Raw genomic sequence first — 23,166 nt, 5'->3', positions numbered from 1 at the left:
ATGAGTGTGCATGCACGCGCATGTGCAAACAGTGGCACAGTGCTCGCACGGGCGCTCTGGAGTGCAGGAGTGCGTGCAGGAGGTGGGCGGGAGTATTCTGCCATACATAAAAGGGGTCACAGACCGCATGGGGAAACGTTTGTAAAAACACAACCTACAAACAGTATTCAAGTCCACCACAAAAATACAACTCTTGAACACCACTTTAAGATTTGGAAATTAATATCTTAATGGTGTTTTAAATTGCAAAACCTATTGATATGCCTCTTTTTATCACCCTTTCTACATGTTCTCCTCAAGTTTTTAATTCTGAAATTGAACATCTGGGAGTGTACACTTCTAGGATATGTCTTGATTTTCTTGGAAAATATGCATCTAGAGCAATACAGACTTTCTTTATTGAGTACAGACATATTGCAATAGCTCAGATGTGCAGATATAGCAATAACAAGGCTTTATAAAGAGTCACATAACCAAAACACAATGTAAAATTACCATTGCATTCTTGAGTTTTGCACAGATGCCAGTGGTTCTTCAGAGGAAATTGTTGTTCTCTGAAGCTCAATCATGACATGGAAAAATCCAATTGTTTTTTGAGACTCAGGAAGTCACACTCAGCCAAGTGAATTTTCCCAAGTACAGTATTCCAAAGTGCAAATGATGCTTCTTTCTAGATACTTTCACTTTGAAGTACAGAGATGAACAAAGAAAAGGAAACCAAACACTCAAAGTCTTTTTTGGTCTCTGACCTCCCTGATTTCCTATGTTAGGGTATGACTAGACAGCTAAATTATTCTGGCCCGGGTCAGGCTAGATTGTGCTAAACACAGTTGCTTTGAGGTGTGATGTGGGGTGATCCTTGCATCCACATTTCAATTTCCCAAGACCATGAAGTGGCTTAAACAAAAGGACAACTTTGATTCATTCCCAACAATCACACATGCTGGAACCAAAACAAAACAGAGTGACCATACCCTCACAAAAGAACAAAAACAAACCCTAGCCCTGACAGAGATCCCCAAAATATGTGGGTTGACCTCGATCAGGATGAATTAGTTCATGATGATCTGTAGTCCATGTGATTGGAAGGAAAAGAAACCCATCTCCAGCAGGCCAAACCATGGGACAAATTGTGTTGAGTTGTACCTATACAGTTTCTCTAATAGTGCTAAGCACCACACACATTTGTGCTAACTCTCTAAAGGAAGTTCAAGACTGCCTGCCTACCATTGGCTATTTCCTGCTTTGCTTTGAGCCATCAAAACGTGTCCAAATCTTTCCACAGGAAAGAGCAACGCCCACCAGCAAATAGGTTTAATAGTGTGAATATGAGTTCTAACTGGAGTGAGCCATCGGATATTATTTTAATGTCATCTTGCTTGGGGCAAATCCCACCACCAGTGTAAGAACATCCTCAAGCTACCATGTGCCCTTCAGCAGAATTGTTTTTGGTGATATACCCTAATTTTGTCACCTGGTGAAACCATTAGGAGAGGTGTTTGATGGATTGATTGGAATACTGTAGCTTGTGACTGGAAAAAGAGTTCCACATCTCTCTAGGATTGTGCAACTGAAGGCTTGTTCCACACTTAATAAGCTACCGAATGAATAATTGGAAGAGGCTAACAGAACGTTAGAGAATTAAGTTACCAGCCCCTTTATCCCTGTGTAAGAACTTCTGAAGAGTTCAGATTGTATGAAGAGTCTAGCATCTTGCTCCCTTTCCTCATCTATGACTGTGAGTGGAGGAACAGGAGTGAGCCGTCCTCACTTGAAAAGCCAAAGGAAGAAAGTGAAGGATGTGTCGTGGGGGAACTAATAAAACTGGATGATGATGACGGCGGAACAAATAAAGCGATTGAAGTGTTCCTGGTGGAAAGAGCGAGAGATTGGGGGGAGGAGTTGGGTGTATGGAGATGGGACGAGGAGATAAAAGAGGAGGAGGAGGGAGGTAGAGGCAGAACGGAAAGTGTGGAAAGAGGGGTTCAGACAGATGAGACAGGAGCGGAACGAGAGAGAATAGCCCGGTTGGTGAAAAGCTTTCCAAACCTCATGAAGGAGGATGGACTGCTGCCCTTGCCCAAAGAATTAAAGAAGCGGGGAGCAGGTGAGCAAAAGAAGGGATGGAACAAGGAAGCGGATCCGGTCGCCCAACCCTGGGAGGTTTGCGGGACCCCTTGTGGAACCAGCCCCTTTCTACCGAGGCTAGAGGGTACTGTCGTGAAGCATCCTTGTTGTGGGACGACATGTGCGGTGCTGAGTATTCCCATAATGAACTCGGGCACAACCCTCCTCCCTGGAGTGAAGAGACGTTAAGAGTGGGGAATGTTGGAACAGTTGTTAAACCTAAGAAGTATACCCTGTTAACCGATGCAGAGCTGTTGGACCCGCTTGGTCCGGATTTAACCGATGTTAAAGTTAATAAACCTGAGTTGATCGGAACAAAAACGTCTACCCCGACTGTCATTCCCGCCAAATCCCTAGGCCCACCTACACTGCATGAAGAACCCAATCACAATGACTGTGAAATACAAGATTTTATCTCTCTGGAAACACAGGCTTGATGTTGTAGGAGTCACTTTATCTTTAATGAACTGACCTGTAATGGTTTACATGGGGGGGGGGGGAAGAGTCCCAGAATATATATATGTCTCCATATATATAGTCCTCTCTCTTTCCATCCAGCAAATTAAACAGCCTTATGCATTGTTTAAAACAGAAGATGTAACAGCAATGAGGAGTTAATGGAGACACCAGGGGAACCAGCAACTTGTATCATTTTACCAGGCTTTCAATGATAAATGGAGAAACAGCTTGTGCATGATACTTATGTCTTGGAGAAACTTAGGTATGAAAAGGAATTTTTTCAAAGATGGAAGCCAGATTTTCACCTGAGCCCCCCCCCCCGATGTTCTATGTTCTTAAATACAAATAGCTTATATAAGCATGCATTGGACTGCAAACCCAGCCATCATTCCTGTCTCCCAAACTAAGCAATCTAAATTTTTGGATGTAAGAGAAATAAAATAGATTTTAAAAAGACGCATCTGTGCCAGCACCTTGGATGTCTGGTGGTTTATAGAAAACATTCTATTAAACACTATTAAAATATAGCATGATATGAGGACAGTAAAGGAAACATTAAAATGTAACGTTATTCATATATCAGTACAAAACATTTTAAAGTGATCTTGGCACTCTTCTATAAGATCTCACTGTAATATTGTTTTAATTGGGGGTTTCCAATGCAAGACAATGTAGCTGTTGTCTTATTTACAAAGAGTCTTTATTAAGTCCAACCAAAGAAGTACAATACACTTACTGTGCCATACACTCTGGCTAAAATCTTGTTCTGTAAATAACATCTGCACAAGAGTCATCCGTATTGCTGGCAGAGAGAGATTGCCAGAGATCCTGCTTTGTCCCCAAAGCTTGTTCTACTCATGTACAATCAGTTTCATTACATGCAAGTTGAGGAAATCCCAGGATGGAAACACCAACTCTTCAATTACCAGCAGTCTTTCCCTGGCAGATGACATTACAAGCAAGGCAATAGTAATTACTTCTAGTAACTAAAGAGCACCTGCTTCCATTCTGGGGCTCACCCAACTTGTGTTCAAGGAGGAGGATTACATATGAGTTGAGAAAGCCCTGGATTTGAAGCAGAAACTCTTTAAGCGGCAGCAGTCTCCCCTAAGCAGTGACATGATCACTCTTACACAGATACAATTTATGGAACAGGATTTTGGCCTCTGTCTCTTTACTGTGTTCTTTCATATGCTTGTGCATACATCCTGGGTGTTCATTATGTTCATACAGCTGCAAAAGAATGGCCACTAAAACTTAAAAAAAAAACATTATGGAGTCTGTGGACCAAAGCTGCAATTCATAAGAAAGCCAGCCCTATCATGTTCATGACATCCAAAACCAGAAGAAAACAGTTTTACACATGATCTGCCTGTGGATTTGCCACAGGCAACTATAGTGGTGCCTTGACTTATGAACTTAATCCATCCCAGAAGATGTTCTTAAGTGGAAAAGTGTATAAGTCAAATCAGCATTTCCCATAAGAATGCAATGAAAACCGATTACAGTGGTGCCCCGCATAGCGACGTTAATCTGTTCCAGGAAAAACGTTGCTATGTGGATTCGTCGCTATGCGGGGCAGAAAACCCCATAAGAACGCATTAAAACACGTTTAATGCCTTCTTATGGGGGATAAACTCACCGTTATGCGAAGATCCCTCATGCGGCCGCCATTTTCGCACCCTCGGTAAGCGAGGGCAGGGTGCGAAAACGGAGGGGGCGGCCATTTTCTTTACCCGGCGGCCATTTTGGAACCGCCGATCAGCTGTTTTTAAAAAATCGCTATGCAAAAATCGGTAAGCAAAACGCTTACCGATTGTCGCAAAGCGATTTTTGGCCATTGGAAACATCGGTATGCGATCGCATTAGCGATCGCAAAATCCACATCGCTATGCGGATTCATCATTAAACAGTGCGCTCGTTATGCGAGGCACCACTGCAATCTGTTCCGGCTGTTTTTTGTTCTTATATCAAAGCATGGTTTGTAAGTTTGTAACCAGTTAATCCATCCTCTACCACTAGGGGGAGAATTTTTCTTCTTTTAACCTAAGATGAACCTAAGATGAACTTAGGTTTAAAAAAAGGGCAGGAAAGGAGGGAGGGAACGAACACCTTTTCAACACCTTTAAAACCAAACAGCTTTAAACCAAACCAAGCACCTTTTAAACCAATTTTTACATTTTAAAATTACAGTACCAGGCAGTACCCAGCAATACAAAGTCCATTTCCTGCTTCCCCCGTGTTTTTTTATTCATGTCAAAGCTCCATTCGCAAGTCAAAGCAAAATTTCGCGAACTGAGCTGTTTGTAACTCACAATGTTCGTAGGTTGGGACGTTTGTAGGTCAAGGCACCACTGTAGTAGGTTATTATCTGAGCAGAATGCTAGACTATCTAAACTACTGGTCTACAGTTTTTTCATAGCTCCTTAGGCCAAACACTGTTCTATACCTTTTCATAGGTAATATATTCATCACATTTATCGTATTTTTTTAAAATGCTTATAAAATGGTATCTGAGCAACACAGTGCTTGAGAGAGTTCTTTTCTTGGTTGTGAGGAGAACTTTCATTCTAAGTGGCCAATATTATCAGGTAACAATCGCAAATGTCCTGTAGCTCTTAATTCAGAGAACTGAAATTACCTGAATCACAAACCATCCAACCACAGCCAGCCAAACATATTTGGTTGCCTGAGGCAGAGCAACAAATGGTGCCCTCCAAATCAAGATATAGCGTACATGAAGCCAACAATGTTATTTAAGTATATGGGGCAAAAGGGGGCTGGGGAGGACCTTCCTGACAGTAAAAAACAAAATAAAAATATGTATTCGCAAAGGCTTTCATGGCCGGGATCTAATGGTTGTTGTGGGTTTTTCGGGTTCTTTGGCTGTGTTCTGAAGGTTGTTCTTCCTGACGTTTCACCAGTCTCTGTGGCCGGCATAAAAAAATATATTAACTAACCATTTGCTGTCTTTGCATTACATCAAAATCTACTGCCAGAGGTGGCTGGTTCATTCTACCTAATGATAAATCAGGCCCCTGCCTTTGACATCTCAGAGACAAATATGACAATCACTCTTATGACTTTCGAAAAACCCAATTCTCACACCAAAGCTCTCTGCTTGAGCCTGACTGAGACATACAAGTTTATGAAACTTGTGTTTCATTCTGTTCTGTTTCACCTCAGCTAACTTTAACTTTTCCTGCAACAATCTATTCTGTCCTGATTGGAAGATTTAGATGAGACAGAAGTCCTACTTAGAGGCTCTCTTTTCATCAGCTTTTGCCTTTGCATTATGACAGTCTGGGGCCAGTGGAGTTGGGCAGGATGAATGTAAAGGTTGCCCCCCAAGTGACCATGCAGAGGTCCCCCACCCGATACGACAGATAGAGGTTGCTCTGCTTGGGTATGAAACATGGTGGTTTAATTCTGGATGGAAAATAGAAGACATCTCTCTACACTGCAAGCATAAGAACAGATCTGAAAAGGTGACCTGCTTTGACCCAAGAATAGCCATTGAGGGGTTGATGCACTTCTCTTTTATATGTGACTTAAAAGAGCAGTAGAAAACGAGGTTTTCAACTCACGTCAACACCCCAATACAGCCACTGCACCGAGGCAATTTTTCATCAAGCCAGCATCTTCTTGTTCTTGTTTCAAGAAAGGACAAGATTATTATGATCAGGAGCTGCAAGAAAAAGAAAAGCCACAAGGATAACAAAGGCATTGGCAAACCTTCAGACTCTAATACAGAACAAGGAGGTCTACGTTGGTAGGAGGCAATGGCAGTTCTAGTGCAACACACTTAAAGGGTGTGTGTTGGTCAAGGCTGCGCTAGTCAATAACAAAAGCTGGTGAGAATCCTCCTGGAGACATACAGCCTTCACATCCCCTCCAAGATGGAATCAACAGAATATATTTCCTTCTTGCACCTTTCTTATGGTGCATACAGAATGAATTAATTTGAGAAATAAATACATTCTCCACCCACCCACTCATACCCTTGGCTCCTCTATTTGAATCTAATCCTGTACTGATTTTGCCCTGCCCAGATTCAGACAGGGAATTCCTATTGTTTGTCTAGAGCTGCATGCATTAATCAGGAAATGTCAAGCCAATATGTGTTTGGCAGTTGATCCACTTACCGATGGAGCAAGGGAGTAACGTAGAAAAGGCTCCACTTCTATTGGACTTTGACAAGTCACATTTTCGAAGAAGTCATAGTCCCTATTAAAGAATCAAAAATGGTAGAGAATAAATTCTTTTCAGATTCACTAAAGAAAAAGACTCTTCGCAAATCCCAGGACACTGCATCTCACTTTAAAAATATAAAGGTACAATAGAGTAACAACATGATTGGGAGATACTGTAACAGGCATGAAAGCCATTCAAGCAAGAAATGAGCAAATAAACTTGGTAATTGTTCGAGTAAACTAGGTTATCATTATATAAAATAGTTTTACACAAAGGCATAGGGCTTGAAAAATCCTGCTTTTATATATCGCCATCTTTGCTGGAGATGTCTCTAGATCAACCATGTCTGAAACTTCCATTAGCTGAAACACACTTCTTTCCACTTCCCTCAACTTGAGACCAGAATCATACCCTAAATCAGTGGTCCCCAACCTTGCGCCTCCAGATGTCGTTGGACTTCAACTCCCAGAAATCCTGGCCAGCAGAGGTGGTGGTGAAGGCTTCTGGGAGTTGTAGTCCAAGAACATCTGGAGGCCCAAGGTTGGGGACCACTGCCCTAAATGACAACAGAAAGATTTACACAAAAAAGAGAGAGAGAGAGAGAGAGAGAGCTTGAGGAATTAAAATGACTCATCTTGGAAGAAGCCATTCCTGTGATCCTACGTGGTTCACAGTTCCATTTGTCAGGCACAAACAAACAAACAACATTTAATTACGAAGAGAAAAATGTTGTAGCATTTTAAGGACTAGCTGTTATGTTTTAATGTGAGGTTTCATGGACAAGTTTGAAGAAGTGGGCCTGTCCACGAACACTCACATTAAAATATAGCAGTTGGTCTTTAAAGTGCTGCAATGTTTTTGTGTTCTTTATTTTTTTTATTTTTGTTTCATTTTTATCTGACATGCTAGCGCAGACTAACACGGCTACCTCTTCTAAAGTTTCAGTTGTGTCTACTGCCTGAAAGGAGACATGCTCAGAACAGTAGCTCAAGCAGAGATACAACAGACAGCCTTCTCCAAGAGCCAACTATGTTAGCGCTACTCTGCATCAGAAAAGATACAATGATCCAGCCACACTGAGTACAGAACTAAGGCAAAGTCAGCCATTCACAACAGAGGCGGGTGGGAAGGGCCAAAGCAGAGGCACAGTAGACATAGCATCTACTGTGTTTATTTTTTTTAATGCACATGTTGAGTGTTTGAAGTCCATTAATAAGTCCTTGGTACTCAGATTTGGAATTACTGGTGTGATTTCCAGATGTTGTTGGACTGCAACTCCCGTCAGCCATAGCTAAAAATGTATAGCCAACAGCAAGATGTGAAGAATAAAAAATGGTGTTTCTGCTCACTACAGCAGCCAAATGAGCAGGAAATGAGTACAGAAGGGGTAGAGGTACAGTATCTCAAAGAAATATTCTGGCATCCTGGCATTCTGTGCCCTTTCACGGGGCTTTAAATGCCCAACACGAAGGACAGTGGCAGTGGTACTAAGATGAACAGAGAGATACAGACAGGACATCCGTGTCAGTTCAAAGGATAATGATTGGTATTTGGTGCAAGGTTTTATAGACTGCATCCAGGCTGCAATCTATGAGAACCTTTGCCAGATAACACTTGGTCTGGAAAGGAACAGACAACTTTGAAAGGGTCAGGGGCCACTTTTCTGCCCCTGGAACCTGAGGGGAGGTTGCACAGACCACCCAAAATGCCAACACACAAAAATGGAAACAGAAACACCTAAAAATCCAGGTTTGAAAAATTGGTACTCAATTACTAAAAGGTTTGCTGTGACTTACTTCAAAAGTGAATTGCCACTTCTGAAGGCTTCTACAAGTAGTCCCTAAGAGCATATTAACAGCAGAGAGTAAGATGGTGCAGACCACATTAGAACGGCTCCCGCCATCTCCATGTGACGGGTTGGGCCAAAGCCAATATTGCCAAGTGGCTTAATCAACAAGCCACTTCTCGATATTGGCAAATTAAGCATTTCCTTTGCTGGGCAGAGGACAGAGAAAGGGGGGGGGCGGAATGTGGGACAGAAAAGGGGGGCAAGGTGAGAAGGATGGAGTAAGACATTTGAATTCATATAAGTGGGCCCCACTGATCTAGTTAAAGAGGGAAGACACACACACACACACACACACACACACACACACACACACACAGGTGCTGCCAAGGGGGATCAGTGTGTTGTGTGCATCTACTTTCATGAACATGTTTACCTGCTCCCTCAGCCCACCCGCCCCCAAAAGTTTTAAACTGATGCACACAGTTGGTGACCAAATCCCGTAATCCTTGCAATGCACAAACACACACAAACATTTGCATATGCACGCACACACACACACACACACGCGCACACACACACGCGCACACACACACACACACTTGTGCAAGTGCAGAAAGCAGAGTGGAGGAGGGGGAGAAGAGAGCGATTGTCCAATTTCCACTCTCTCCCACCTTTCATGTATAGAAAGAACACACACACACCAATCCTACACTGGAGTGATCTAGTGATCACACAGAAAGAAAACCATGTTTATTTGGACCAATCTTAATCATTCCAAATAAACAGTAGGGGCGAACCCTAGACCAGTCTGGGATGGATTGCTCCGCATTAGAGATGGGTTGGAATGTTCTAACAAGAATGTCATGTAGCAGACATTTTTAGATCACACCCAGCAATTCCAACAGGAGGCTACAGAGTGGGCTAAACTCCCATGTAGCCAACTGGCCCCTAAGATGACAGACGTGTTTGCTTTTGAATAATAAACAGAGCAGTGGTGAAAGATAAGGTTCTGTGGATTTTAGCAGAAGGGATTCAAAAGGCAATGAGCTTGTTCTGGATGTTGCAAGAGGTGGAAGAAGAGCTTATGGACTGAAGGGCCCAGTGGGAAGAATAGAGGAGGAGGAGGGAGAGACTAAAGTAGATCGCTTGTAGAAGAAGCAGAGGGAGTAGATTTAATCACCTGTATTAAGAGGAAATTCTGCAAATAACTCGCAAGAAGTTGAGCTCCTTAATCCTGCTGGAAGGGTAGGATCTTTCAATGAAGAATCAGATGGAAGAGTCAGTTCTGAGGGCTGTCCTGTTGAGTAAGGTCATCTTCTTCCTTCCCTGCCTCCCTCCCTCCCTCCCTTCCTCCCTTCCTTCATAAGGAGGTGGTCTAACACCAGAAGTAAGAGATCATGGGAGCTGCAATCCAAAAACTCTGGAAGGCCACAGTTGCCCAGCCCTGCTCTAGAGTGATGCCCAATGATGGGACCTCAGACACTGTTGGAATCTAACTCTAGTCATGCATAATATATGACTCATGAAGAGTCGGACACGACTTAACGACTAAACAACAATGGATCAATGAACAGAGAGCAGAAAGAGGGCAGGAATTCTTGGGAGAGGACAGTGCTACTTTCCACCTGTATTGTGATGCCCACCCCAGGAGTAATAGTTAATGATGGTTTAACGGACTGGATTTTTCTAGGCCGAGGCACGAGAGAAGGCTGTTCACTTTCACCAATATTATTTTGTATGGTTATAAAATTGGTAGTTAATGCAATAAGAAATGATGAATTAATTAAAGGATTAGGAAAAAATGATACAATTAAGATTAATTTATTTGCTGATGATTGACTATTAAAAACCCATTAGAGAGTATGGATAATATCAAAAAGCACTTCGAAAAATTTCGGGAAATAACAGGATTAACTATTAGATGGCAAAAAAATACAAATAATGATGTTTAATCATAATAAATATGAACAAGAAATGTTTATAAATATAGTTTTAAAATGTGTAATCATGTTAAATATTTAGGTATAAATATAGTTAAAATGCCTCAAAAATTAAAGGAGAAAATTTTTAATTAACTAAAAAGTGATATTAAAGATAAATTGCAAGAGCATTCTAAATTGAAATTATCATAGTTTGGGAGAATCGCTATGATTAAAATGAAAATATTACCAAAAATTGCCTTTTTATTTAGGATGCTCCCAATTCAATTAGAAGAAGATTTCAAGTACAGTGGTGCCTCGCTTAATGAGTGCACCGTTTAACGACGAATCCGCATAGCGACAAGTTTTTTGCGATCGCTAATGCAATCGCTTTGCGATGTTTTAGGTGGCAAAACATTGCATTGCGATGATCGGTAAGCGTTTCGCTTACCGATCTTCGCATTGAGATTTTTAGAAAACAGCTGATCGGCGGTTCCAAAATGGCTGCCGGGTGCAGAAAATGGCCGCCTGCAGCGTTTTCGCACCCTGCCCTTGCTTACCGAGGCGGCGAAAATGGCAGCCGGATGGGGAATCTTCGCTTACCGGTGAGTTTTCCCCCCATAGGGATGCATTAAATGGAGTTTAATGCGTTCCTATGGGGTTTTATGTTCCGTATAGCGATGTTTCCGGATAGCGACGTTAATCCTGGAACGGATTAATGTCACTATACGGGGCACCACTGTATTGGCAGGGATTAGTTAATGGATTTTGTAATCAATGTAAAAAAGCTAGAATAAATAAAAGATATTGGTATCAGGCACAAAAAAGGAGGTTCAGGTATTTCTAATGTAAAAAATTATTATATAGCAAATCAATTTATTGGAGAGATTATACACAATAAAGAAAAATTAATGTGGTGGGATACGGAATCCTCAGAAATAAATGGGGATGTTGAAAAATACTTGTTTAATGTAGTAAAAAGAAATACAATAAATGAGATAAAAAACATTTTAAAGAAATTTGTTTTATATATATGGAATACAATGAACTCTCGACAATGCCTCAATGTCTCAGTGAGCTCCACCAGGCTTTCTGCCAAGCAAATACAGCATGCATGTAATACAAAACCAACTTTCCCATAATACCCTTGGCTCAGCACTCCCCTTCCTCTGTCAAACAGCCTCAGGTGCACGCCCTTCCCTGAAATAACCCCATTTACCCCCCCTCCATCAACATCCCCCCCAACCTCCTTGAAGCAAAAGAGCGCCATGACAGTGTTCCGTGATTCCACACTAATCGAACCAGACAACAAAGATTTCCTCGTTTTTATGTGATGTTCTGTGTCTTTAATTCATCCAGCAATATACACAGAGACCAATACCCTTTAGCAGAACAGAAAAACAGTTTGTAAAGGAGGATCGTTTTGACTGGAAAAACAGCATGCCAGGGAAGTGATAAGCCAACACCCTTTCTTAGCTTTTAAAAACAATTCATTTCTTCATTCATTACCGTATGAAATATAAATGTTCACTATCAAAACAGTGGGAACTAGCTTGGGAACTAACTTACTTAGTTTCTGTTATCTTTCTGAAATGAAAACTCGGGTCAGTCATGGTGTAAAACTTGGGCGGGCGTGGGGCTTGTCAAAATGTCAAATATGTATGTCAAACTTAAGTATTGTTTGTTAGCCAGCAATGTAACTTTGTTCCTGCTTATCATGTTGCTTTGGGAATGTTAACGTCTACCCATCCTCATTATCCATAAAAGTAACTAGTCTGCTTGTAACTGGTTACTTCCACGCTGCTCCTTCCATAATCTACATCAATGTTTATATACGCATATCTCCAGGGAGGACAAACATCTTCAAACACACACACCATTCAAATGAGAAGAAAAACCGTCAGAAGACAAATAGCCTTGGCAGAGAACGCGAGGTAACAGGAGTCAATTAAGCACACATACACACCCTCCCCTCCGGGGATCAAGTTTGCGGCACACCCTTTCCAAACCTTTCCCTTAAAAAAAAAATACCTTCTGATTATTTTGCATATCTGTTTGGTGAACGTAGGCTCCTAATCCTAAAATTAGGCATGGGGGCGGAGGGGAAAGCACTTCCCTTCAGAAGTTCATGAATCACCCTTCCCATCATAGACGTCATATATGACAATTCACCAAGCCTGCTCCGGTTGAGCCTCATGGTTACTGAAGTTGTAGAGGAGGTAGCCCCTTCACGGATTGCTGCCTTGTCATGACAAAGAGGCTTGAGTAACTCAGAGAAAATATAGGCTATGGCGTGCAGGGACACCCAAGACAGACAGGTCATAGTAGAGAGTTCTGACTAAATGCGATCCATCTGGAGCAGGAACTGGCAAGCCACTCCAGTATCTTTGCCAGGAAAACTCTATAAACAGAAACAAAAGCCTAAAAGATCCGACGCTGGAAGATGGGACCCTCAGGTCAGAAGGCATCCAACATGCTACTGAGGAAGAGCAGAGGACAAGAACAAGTAGCTCCAGAGCTAATGAAGTGGTTGGGCCAAAGCTGAAAGGATGCTCAGCTGCGGACATGCCTGGAAGTGAAAGGAAAATCCGATACTGCAAAGAAAAATACTGCATAGGAACCTGGAATGTAAGATCTATGAACCTTGGTAAGCTGGAGGTGGTCAAACAGGAGATGGCAAGAATAAACATTGACATCCTGGGCGTCAGTGAACTAAAATGGATGGGAATGGGTGAATTCAATTCAGACAATTATCATATCTACTATTGTGGGCAAGAATCCTGTAGAAGAAATGGAATAGCCCTCATAGGCAACCAAATTGCTAACATGCACTGGATTATGGAGAAAGCCAGAGAGTTCCAGAAAAACATCTACTTCTGCTTCATTGACTACACAAAAGCCTTTGACTGTGTGGACCACAGCAAACTATGGCAAGTTCTTAAATGGGAGTGCCTGACCACCTTATCTATCTCCTGAGAAATCAAAATTGGGAAAGGAGTACGAAATGGCTGTATATTGTCCCCCGGCTTATTTAATTTACATGCAGAATGCATCATGCGAAAGGCTGGACTGGATGAATCCCAAATCAGAATCAAGATTGCTGGAAGAAATATCAACAACCTCTGATATGCAGATGATACCACTCTGATGGCAGAAAGTGAGGGGGAATTAAAGAACCTCTTAATGAGGGTGAAAGAGGAAAGCACAAAAATGGTCTGAAGCTGAACATAAAAAAAAAAATCATGGCCACTGGTCCCATGACCTCCTGGCAATTAGAAGGGGAAGATATGGAGGCAGTGACAGATTTTACTTTCTTGGGCTCCATGATCACTGCAGATGGAGACAGCAGCCACGAAATTAACAGACGCCTGCTTCTTGGGAGGAAAGCGATGACAAACCTTGACAGCATCTTAAAAAGCAGAGACATCACCTTGCCAACAAAAGTCTGAATAGTCAAAGCTATGGTTTTTCCTGTGGTGATATAAGGAAGTGAGAGCTGGACCATAAAGAAGGCTGGCCATCAAAGAATTGATGCCTTTGAATTGTGGTGCTGGAGGAGAGTCTTGAGAGTCCCCTGGACTGCAAAGAGAACAAACCTATCCATTTAGAAGGACATCAACCCTGAGTGCTCACTGGAAGGACAGATCCTGAAGCTGAGGTTCCAATACCTTGGCCATGTCATGAGAAGAGAAGACTCCCTGGAAAAGACTCTGATGTTGGGAAAGCGTGAAGACAAGAGGAGAAGGGGATAAGAGAGGATGAGATGGTTGGACAGTGTCATTGAAGCAACCAACATGAATCTGACCAAACTCCGGGAGGCAGTGGAAGACAGGAGGGCCTGGCGTGTTCTGGTCCATGGGGTCACGAAGAGTCGGACACGACTAAACGACTGAACAACAACAAGAAGAGTTAGCCGTGTTAGTCTGTGCAAACATTACAATCAAAAACAAAATAAAAATGAAATGGAAAAATAAAAGACGGCGAAGTTCATATTTAGCGAACCACCGGTTTCTCCAGCCCTGCCCCTAAATCCCTCCATTCCACTGTAGAAAACGGAAAGATCACACGCATCGCTCCGTTTTCACGTTCTTCAGAAACTTTTTACTAAACATCAGGCTCTCCCTTTCCGGGCCTCAGCAGCCCAAAGCTACGAGAGAAGCCCCCCTGGAAAAAACAAAACAAAAATGCTGGCATCAAATTGCCTGACGCGGTCCCTCTACCACTGGAGATGGCGGGTGCAGCCAGTGTGAACGCGCCTCGATCCTGATTGGCAAAGCATTTTCGTCCCATCCAGGCGAAATCAAAATCAAAGGAAACACATCGGGGGGGGGGAGAGGGGGCTGCTCGCCTTCTTCGCTCGCGCCGCTCACTTACCCTTCCTCTCCGGTCTCGTTCATGGCTGCACTTCACCAGCTCGGGCTTCACCAAAAGAGGGAAAGGCGGGAGGTGGGGGGTGGGCGCGGGAAGAGCCTCAGGATCGTCTCCCGGCCCTGGGATGATAAGCGGGGGTCGCCTAGCTCGCCTCCCCCCCACCTCTTCGCCTCACAGTCTCGCTCTCCTCCCTGGCCGCCTTCTCACTCCTGCATCCCCGCTTCGTACGTCAAGCAAGGTCTCTCCAGCAGCTACTACTACCGAGCGGAAGTCAACAGGGCGGGCACCGGCCCCTCCGCGGTGGAAAGCGGGTTGCCTTCTTGGATCGTCGCCTGCCAGGCTTATTTATATTCTGCTTGAATCCCCCACGGGGGGCAGCATTGCCCCCGGAGACTCTTCTGAGTTGCTTTTGGTCCCCGCCTATCACCTTCTCGGTTTTTAGTAAAGTCTGCCCAAAGATGCTTACAAGAATTCTAAAATATACATAAGAGAAAAAGTACGCTTGTATGGGATGAATGCCTTTGGACCCTATAAAAATGGCCCCCATAAGAAGGGGCACCTTAAAGACCAACATTATTTGGCATAATAAAGTGGGTTGCTGTCCACAAAAGTTTATGCCAAATAAACTCCACTTGTCATTGTTTATTTATTTATTTAATTTATTTAATTTAGATGCCGCCCACACTAGCCAAAGGTCTCTGGGCGGCTTACAACATTTAAAATACAATAACAGAACAATTAAAATACAATTAAAAGGACTCTTCCTTGTTTTCTTTGGGGGGGGGGGGAACTTCAGTGCTACATTTTACAGTTCGATGTAGAGTTTTCAACAGTGTTTCCTACAGCAAAGGCATGTAGAGAGACAACACTCAGAAAACGACACCAAACATCACCAGATCAGGTGCCATGATGAATCAAGACATCTCTCAGAAACCTTGATCAGGCCACAATTACCTGGAAGCCAGCAATTGTCAGAAAATAATTTTTATTAAGTTTATTAATCAATAAACGTATTAAGAACAGACACATAGGATTTGTAGTTTGATCCCTCATTACTTCTGAGCAGGAAGCTACCCTGTTTCCCTGAAAATCAGACCTAAGCTGAAAATAAACCCTAGTAGGATTTTTTTCAGAATGCTCGTAATATAAGCCCTACCCCAAAAATAAGCCCCAGTTAAGTGAAACCCTGCCCTCCACCATTGTGCAGCAACCAAAAGAAGATGACACAACTGCACTTGCATAAATGTAGATGGTTGTACATGGAAAAAAATAAAACATTCTCCGAAAATAGGCCCTAATGTATTTTTGGGAGCAAAACTTAATGTAAGACCCTGTCTTATTTTCGGGGAAACAGAGTATTAAGAAACTGTTACAGTGTATTGGAAATTAACCACAGAAATTAATCATTACAACAGATGTTTGAAAGAGGAATTTTAAAAGTTTCTCATGACTGTAATGGGAGAAACCAGAAGATGAACCTTCTTGACGGAAGTTCAGTGTTATTTTAGAACAAAGGTAAGGTATATAATGTGTTTCTTTCCGTATGTCTTTGCCCAGATTGGATTTTAAGGGCAATGTGCCATTTGTGATCACATTTTAAATAAAGTTCTGCCTGTTTTGGAGAACAACCTTGTTTGAGATGTATTATGATTTATTATTTTAAATTTGTTTAAAATGTTTTTCTGATACTTCAACAAGAATGTGACAGGCTTTTTTCCTGTGAGTGATGAGAATAAACACTGAATAAAGAATAAAACTCTCCCCAGATACATATATTGCCGTTATGTGCTGTCAAGTCACCTCCAACTCATGGTGATCCTATGAATGAGTGATCTCCAAAATGTCTCATCCTCTACTGTCCTGCTCAACTCTTGTAAACTCAAGCCAGTGGCTTCTTTAAGGGAGTCAGACCATCTCTTATTTGGTCATCTTCTTTTCCTGTTGCCTTCCACTTTTCCCAGGATTATTGTTTTTGCCACAGAATCCTACCTTCCCATGAGGTACCCCAAAGGAGGACAGCTCAGTGCTTTGCCTCCAGAGATAGTTCAGGCTTGATTTGATCTAGAATTCAGGTGCTTAAAGATACCAGCAGGCTGTGTTTGCTGTGGAAAATGTAGCCCTTGCCCCAGTGCTTTCTGTTGCCATTGTAACATATAGCACTGCTCTTACAGTGTGTTAAGTCTTGGGAATGTCCACCTCATGCTTCTGCCGAGAGTCCCAATCTGAGCACACCTTCTGTTCACCTCATGGAGAAATGCAAATAAGAACAGGGAGCAGGTTGAATTTGAGACCAGGGGTGGGGCTTGTGGTTTTCTTCTTGATGCAGCCTTTAGTGGCTACGGGCCAGATTTCTGCTCTTTAATTCATTCCAGTTAAAGGCATGCATGGCTTAAAAAGCCAAGCAACAGTATAATAGAAAGCACTGGGTGTTGAGAGGATGTCCACCTTATGCATATAGAAATTGTTCTGATAAGGGTAACTTGTGAGTTGCACTTTTCTCAGCTGTACATTGAAAAACACTGGTTTATACAGGAGGAAAAATGCTGGAAAGAAATGGACAAGAGAGTGCCTCTGATGGAGAACTGACCTGCAACAACTCTACTCAGTGTAAACTAGTGCACTTTGAAAAAAAATTATTATATTTCACCAAAAGCTTGGGTAAAGTGAGCAAAAGTTTGACTCACTCACCTGCAACAGAACAAAATGAGTGCCAGGTGAAGATATTTTGATGGAGCATCCCATAGATGAGTGCCACCACAAAAAAAGGTCTGGACCCTGATTAGCTCACAATAAAATATGAAAGGAACAGCAATTCCATAGGCTGATTGCTTCAGTAATATGGCAATCCAGCTATCCTAGTCTGTAGTTTAGGGATCTTTGAACTGCACCTGGAAGCAAGTTAAAGTTAACGCAGGTGGCTATTATGTGTTGATAGATCTGCCTTTTGCCTATGTGTGTAGTCCCCTTTTAAAAGGGGCTTCTTAGGTGAAGAAATACTTTCTGCCTGTCTTAGAGATATCACCAGTAGGAAAGCCACCTTATATACCAGAGGATATCTTTACATTTCCCTTACTAGAAAAACAACACTAGATCAACCAGTCAAACAGGTCAGTAAAACAACAAACACTACCAAAACTGAAGTCAGCAAGAATAATAAATCAATCAATCACTCACTCAGGAACTTCAAGAAGTTATTAAAGAGACTTGGTTTGGTTGCTTGTTGAAATGCAAGCAGTGAGACGGAGAGGTGAGTCTGTAAGGAATTTGTTCTGGAGTGTGGCTCAAGGTTGTATCCCAGTCACCTCCAGAAGCAACGAGAAAATCCTTTGTGAAAACTTTTATCGGGCAGGATATGAGAGAGGATGAGATGGATGGACAGTGTCACCAAAGCTATCAAGATGAATTTGACCCAACTCTGGGAGGAAGTGGAAGAAAGGAGGGCCTGGCGTGCTCTGGTCCATGGGGTCACAAAGAGTTGGACACCACTAAACAACAACATAAGGCTGGATATATTAAAAGTATGATTAATTATCCAACCATTTCTTAGGTTCCACAGGGGATAATCAGATAGAAAAGAAAGCAGGGCCTTTGTTTCAGGTTTAATAGCTGCTCCAAAGAAAAAAAGGCATGTTGGCAGGCGCAGTTTGCATGATAAGCAACATCTGGGATTTCTTCTACAGCATTTTTTAAAGGTACAGGAAGAATTTTCTTCTTTTTTTTCCCCCTCTGGCTGCTTATCTCTCACAGCTTAGGTTAAAAAAGGATGTCTTTGGGATATCCTGGCCCCAAATCACTTAAAATTGGGGGAACCAGTGAAGCTGACATAGATCCAGCCTTCTAACCATGTGATAGAAGTCCCTCAGTCCACAGAGAATTCTGCAGGCTTCTATCCACCACTGGTGATAGGCCCCCAAATGAGGATGCTGGTGGAGGGGAGGGAAGAACAGGGCAACTTTGGGGATGGCAGAGTGCATTTCTGCTCACTGGTTTCTCTGGGAGGAATATAATTTAACATTTTGTTAAATACATAACTGACTGTACACCCCATTCTGTATTTCTTTACACCACTTAAATAAAATGGTTGTGGTGAAAAACAATAAGCACAAAAAGAAATTCCAGATTTGCATGCACACAAGGAAGTACCAATGTGTAAAACAACCCACAAGAAGAGGGGAAATAAAGAATGGAGATCCATGATGTGCAAACGTGTGCAAACATGCCAGAAACAAAAGGATGCACCTGCTGATAGAACCACAAACACAGAGTTCTGAATTAGGGCACAAAGCATCCATTAGGAAACCTAGTCGTGCATCTGAAAATAAACCTGAATTAGAAAGCATAGTGGACCACTAAGCAAATGAAAAAGCTGCCACAGATGGGGGAAAGGGGGACTCTACTGTCACGTTGTACTGGTTTTTTTTATTTCCTGCTCAGCAAGCCATAAATCACCTTCCTAAAGAAAGCAGGAGACATATATTCCTACATGGAATTGTCTTAGGATGTTCAGATTCAGAACAAAGCACTGATCCTGCACCTTTAAGAGCTCTGTGGAAAGAAGGAATTTCAGCAGCTGTTGCACTGCATAGCCAGTTGCACCTACCAAATTGTTCTGTCCCATAAAGCTCCTTAAACGTATAGGAGCCTTTTGCATCTGGACCCTAGCTGGCAAATTGTAGAGCATGCAAAGAGCTACAAAATAAAGGCATTGGTCTATAGATATTAGAAGCCCAGGGGGTCTCACTGGATAAAACCTCAGTGCCCTTAAACAGCCAAACTCAACACTTGGCAACTTTCTAGTGCAAGAATGGGAAAAGATTCATCTATTAAATTATTGCTTTTCCGTTGGCTGGTAAAAAGCCCAGGGACTCACTGATGGGGGAAACAGCAACCTTATTATGGCCAAAACTCTTATAGATGAACTGCAGAATCTCAGTCTGAAAACCAATGGCAGGCAGGATGAATGAGTCAGACAGTAATATAATAGAGTATATCTGGACTTATTTGTCAAACATCCAGGCTGTATACATAGAAGACTCCCACAATTACAGGAATGTAACATTACAGGGCAGGGCTGCTATTTGATTTATATTATATTTATTTTACTGCAGAGCAGGAAAGTCTTTGATATTTCTGTCTTGAGAATCATCATACACCTTCTTTGCCTTCTGTTATCTCTCCTGTGCAAGTCACTCTGGCTTACCTGAAACTGAGAATCTGCAGCATAATCTATCAAACTAACCAATTAATGTAAGTGTGAGAATATTTGGGTAACCCCTCCCCCAAGATAAAGTACTGTATTGATCAATCTGCCAAAAAAAGGCTAGTAAAGGCTCTGATTACAATAATAATCATCAAGTGCCATCAACTCAGTTCTGACATCTGGCGATCTTTCTAAGAGTTTTCCAGGTGGAGAGCATTCAGAAGCGGTTTACAAATTTCTTTTTTTATATCTTTTGTTGCTAGACAAAAGCATTTGAAAGATAATGCTGTATTGGTATCCATGTGACCCTGACTTAAGAATTTTGGATAGTGTGTTTGTTTTGGTTTTTATTTGTTCTGGGATGGCTGAATGGCTATACTGTATAAAATTAAACATCGATTGTCTTCTGGCTTGAAAAAATTATTTCTCTAAGATCTCACAACTGTCAAAATTGAGGCTCGTAAATAGGTAAGGGCTAAGTCCACCCTTCCTCATAAGGAACTCCGTAAAGCACCATGTGCACGGATGTCAGAGCGCAAATAATAATAATAAAAACAACCACAAAAGTAATCAGTGTTGATGAGGATGCCCTCAGCAAGAGATTCGTCTTCCGGAGAAAGTCTGTCATCATACACCCAGGCAAGATCCATGTTGCAATACAGTCGGTAACTCCACATAAGTTCTTAGGAGTAAACTGGGAAGACAGGGAGAAAGGCAGAACTAGAATTAACAATCATACACCCCCTCAGTTGACCACATGGCGCTATACATGTTTACTCTGAAGTAAGTTCCTAAATTCTATAGTCCTTACTCCTAAGAAACAGAACAGAGCTTTGCAACCACGGATTCCCCCATTCACAGAACAATGCCTGAGGCACATACTCCCGCTTTCTTATTGAACCCTGCGGGGCATTTCTGATTGCTTTTCTCAGCAGTCCATCAAGATTGGCCCGCCTCTTCATGACATCATCACTAATATATTAGATCCCCCTGGGTAAATCAGCTTGTGTGCCATAAGGGTCTTTGAGAGTTAGGCGTTGCTGCTAGGTAAGTTTGAGAACTGTGCTTTTAGGTAACTTGAGATAGTAACCCTTAATATTTATTTGTGTCTGGGATGTGCTTTAGTGCTGTATGTGGTCTTCTGTAGTATCATTTTAAATGAATTTTATTTTGTGCTCAAAGGTTCAAATTTAGGGCAGATTTTTTTTTTAATAAGCCCAACAAAATATTGGAAAAAGGTAAGCTTTTGAGTTCTGCAGGGCTTTTCATCTGGCTGGGTGTTACAGAGCTTAAAGTGGGGAGAGAAACTGAAAAATCTAAACATCCTGGTTTGATGGTGAATGGGCGGGATCTCAAGTTTTAAAGTGATTTACAAGATGGGTGACTGCAGCTGTAAAGAGTCAGTTTGAGGTGTGGCTCTGTTGGATTTCACCTGAGAGGATGCGATATGGTATCAAGTGTCTTTTGCCAACTCTATAGAAAAAAGGATACCAATCACAAGAGAACTCAATGGAGCCATCCAATTCAAAAAGCACTACCCATCTGTTTACCCTGTGCTGTCGGGGTGTGTGTGTGCCTTTTTATCTAAAGCTTGTGGGCTTGCCTGAAACTGTTGGGAAATAAAAGCTGCTAAGAAAGGTGGCCTCTACTTCTGGCCTAGCAAGTCATATGTGTTAGCTCTGTTGTGATGGTGTCTAAAAGGTTTAGGCTTCTTTGCTTATGACACCTCTAGACTGCCTAATCCTGCAACACTCCAAAGAGTTTTCAATACGGAGGCCAGGTAATCTAGGCTGTAGCAGCGTTTGTTGTAGTTCAAGAGAAACCATGAGTTTTGTAGCACCTTTAAAACCAACTACTGTTTTTATTTTTCATAAGCTTTTGTGTGTCCATTCTTTGGAAGAAGTGTGTTGGAACATGTGAAAACGGGGTGGGGGGCTAGTTAACATTAAAATTTAAATAATTTCAATTTATTTTCAATTTCCATTTATTGTCATTGAACATATATATAGTGTATACACATACAATGAAATTAACAAAGAACACTCAGAGACCAGACCAAAAACACACACACCTTCATAACAATCCCAAGATCCCGCCTAAAGCTCATTGTATCCACACAACATACAGTATCCAAGTATTACAAGGCTCCCTGTTCTTCCAGAGACTTAAAGGAGTTCTTTTTCAAGGAACTGGTGTTCCAAAATGGTTTGGAAGCATGCCAAAGAAGAAGGGAAAAAGGTGGGCTCTCAGGGTAGAGCCTAATTCTGTGACCCTGGGGTTGTTTTGTAGAACTGTGGGGTCTCTGTAACAGAAACTCACTTAGCAGTCCTTTCGGTAAATAGTTTACTACCTTCTTCAGTTCTTCTGAGCTGTAGCAGAGGGATAAGACTGGCCAATCCTATGGAAATGTACTCTTGAGGTCACAAGAGCATGAAGTCCAGGGAAGTTCTTAAATGTGTGTGCTCAAGGAATATTATCTGGCTAGGACTCTTGAAAGTGTGACTCATGGGAGTACTCTGGACTCTTGCCTCGCCCCCTGCCCGTATGCAGGCCCTTGTTGTGGATTGCAATAACCCTCTCCAGGCATTGCAGCATTCCTGTCCCCAGAGGGAATCATTAGCTTTTCCCATCCCACCTCATATACCACACCTTCCCTCCTGAATATGCTAGGTGGAGGTGGGGAAAAGCTGATTTCCTGGGGGGGGTGGAGAGTGGACTACATTGCCTGAAGGGGATGGTGTAATCCTTAATGGCGGGGGTTGCATACCAGCAGTGGGTGGGACAGGAGCCAAAAATAGGCAAGGTTCCTTCCCCCACTTCCTTCCCCCACTTCCTTCCCATCTGGCAGGCTGTCCAGTGGAGGGACAGATGGTTTTTAGCCTTGTGGCACAGTGGTTAAATTGCTGTACTGCAGCCAAAACTGTGCTCACAACCTGGGGTTCAATTCCAGGTAGCGCATAAGGTTGACTCAGCCTTCTATCCTTCTGAGGTCGGTAAAATGAGTACCCAGCTCGCTGGGGGGGGGCAATGTGTAGCCTGCATAATTAACTTATAAACCACCCAGAAAGTGCTTGAAGCGCTATGGGGCAATATATAAGCAGCACGCT

The 23,166-nt window shown here is 42.3% G+C and overlaps 1 protein-coding gene across 2 annotated transcripts in view; it reads right to left on the bottom strand.

The window, feature by feature from the left end:
- The window catches only part of LOC110077858 (stimulated by retinoic acid gene 6 protein-like), a 53,407-nt gene extending 38,383 nt beyond the window's left edge, over positions 1–15,024 (bottom strand). For both annotated transcript variants that reach the window (XM_072991909.2, XM_078384811.1), the window contains exons 1-3: positions 14,863–15,024; positions 6,732–6,813; positions 6,174–6,274 (exon numbers count right to left, since the gene is read on the bottom strand). In XM_072991909.2, coding sequence (XP_072848010.2) covers positions 6,174–6,274; positions 6,732–6,813; positions 14,863–14,885 — 206 coding nt within the window. In that variant the 5' untranslated portion in view covers positions 14,886–15,024. The remainder of the gene's footprint in view (positions 1–6,173; positions 6,275–6,731; positions 6,814–14,862) is intronic.
- Between the last annotated feature and the right edge of the window lie 8,142 nt (positions 15,025–23,166).

This window comes from Pogona vitticeps, chromosome 2 (genome assembly GCF_051106095.1).
Source record: "Pogona vitticeps strain Pit_001003342236 chromosome 2, PviZW2.1, whole genome shotgun sequence".
NCBI lineage: Eukaryota > Metazoa > Chordata > Lepidosauria > Squamata > Agamidae > Pogona > Pogona vitticeps.
The sequence above is the reverse complement of the archived record's forward strand: the minus strand, read 5'-3'. Positions and strand labels throughout refer to the sequence as shown.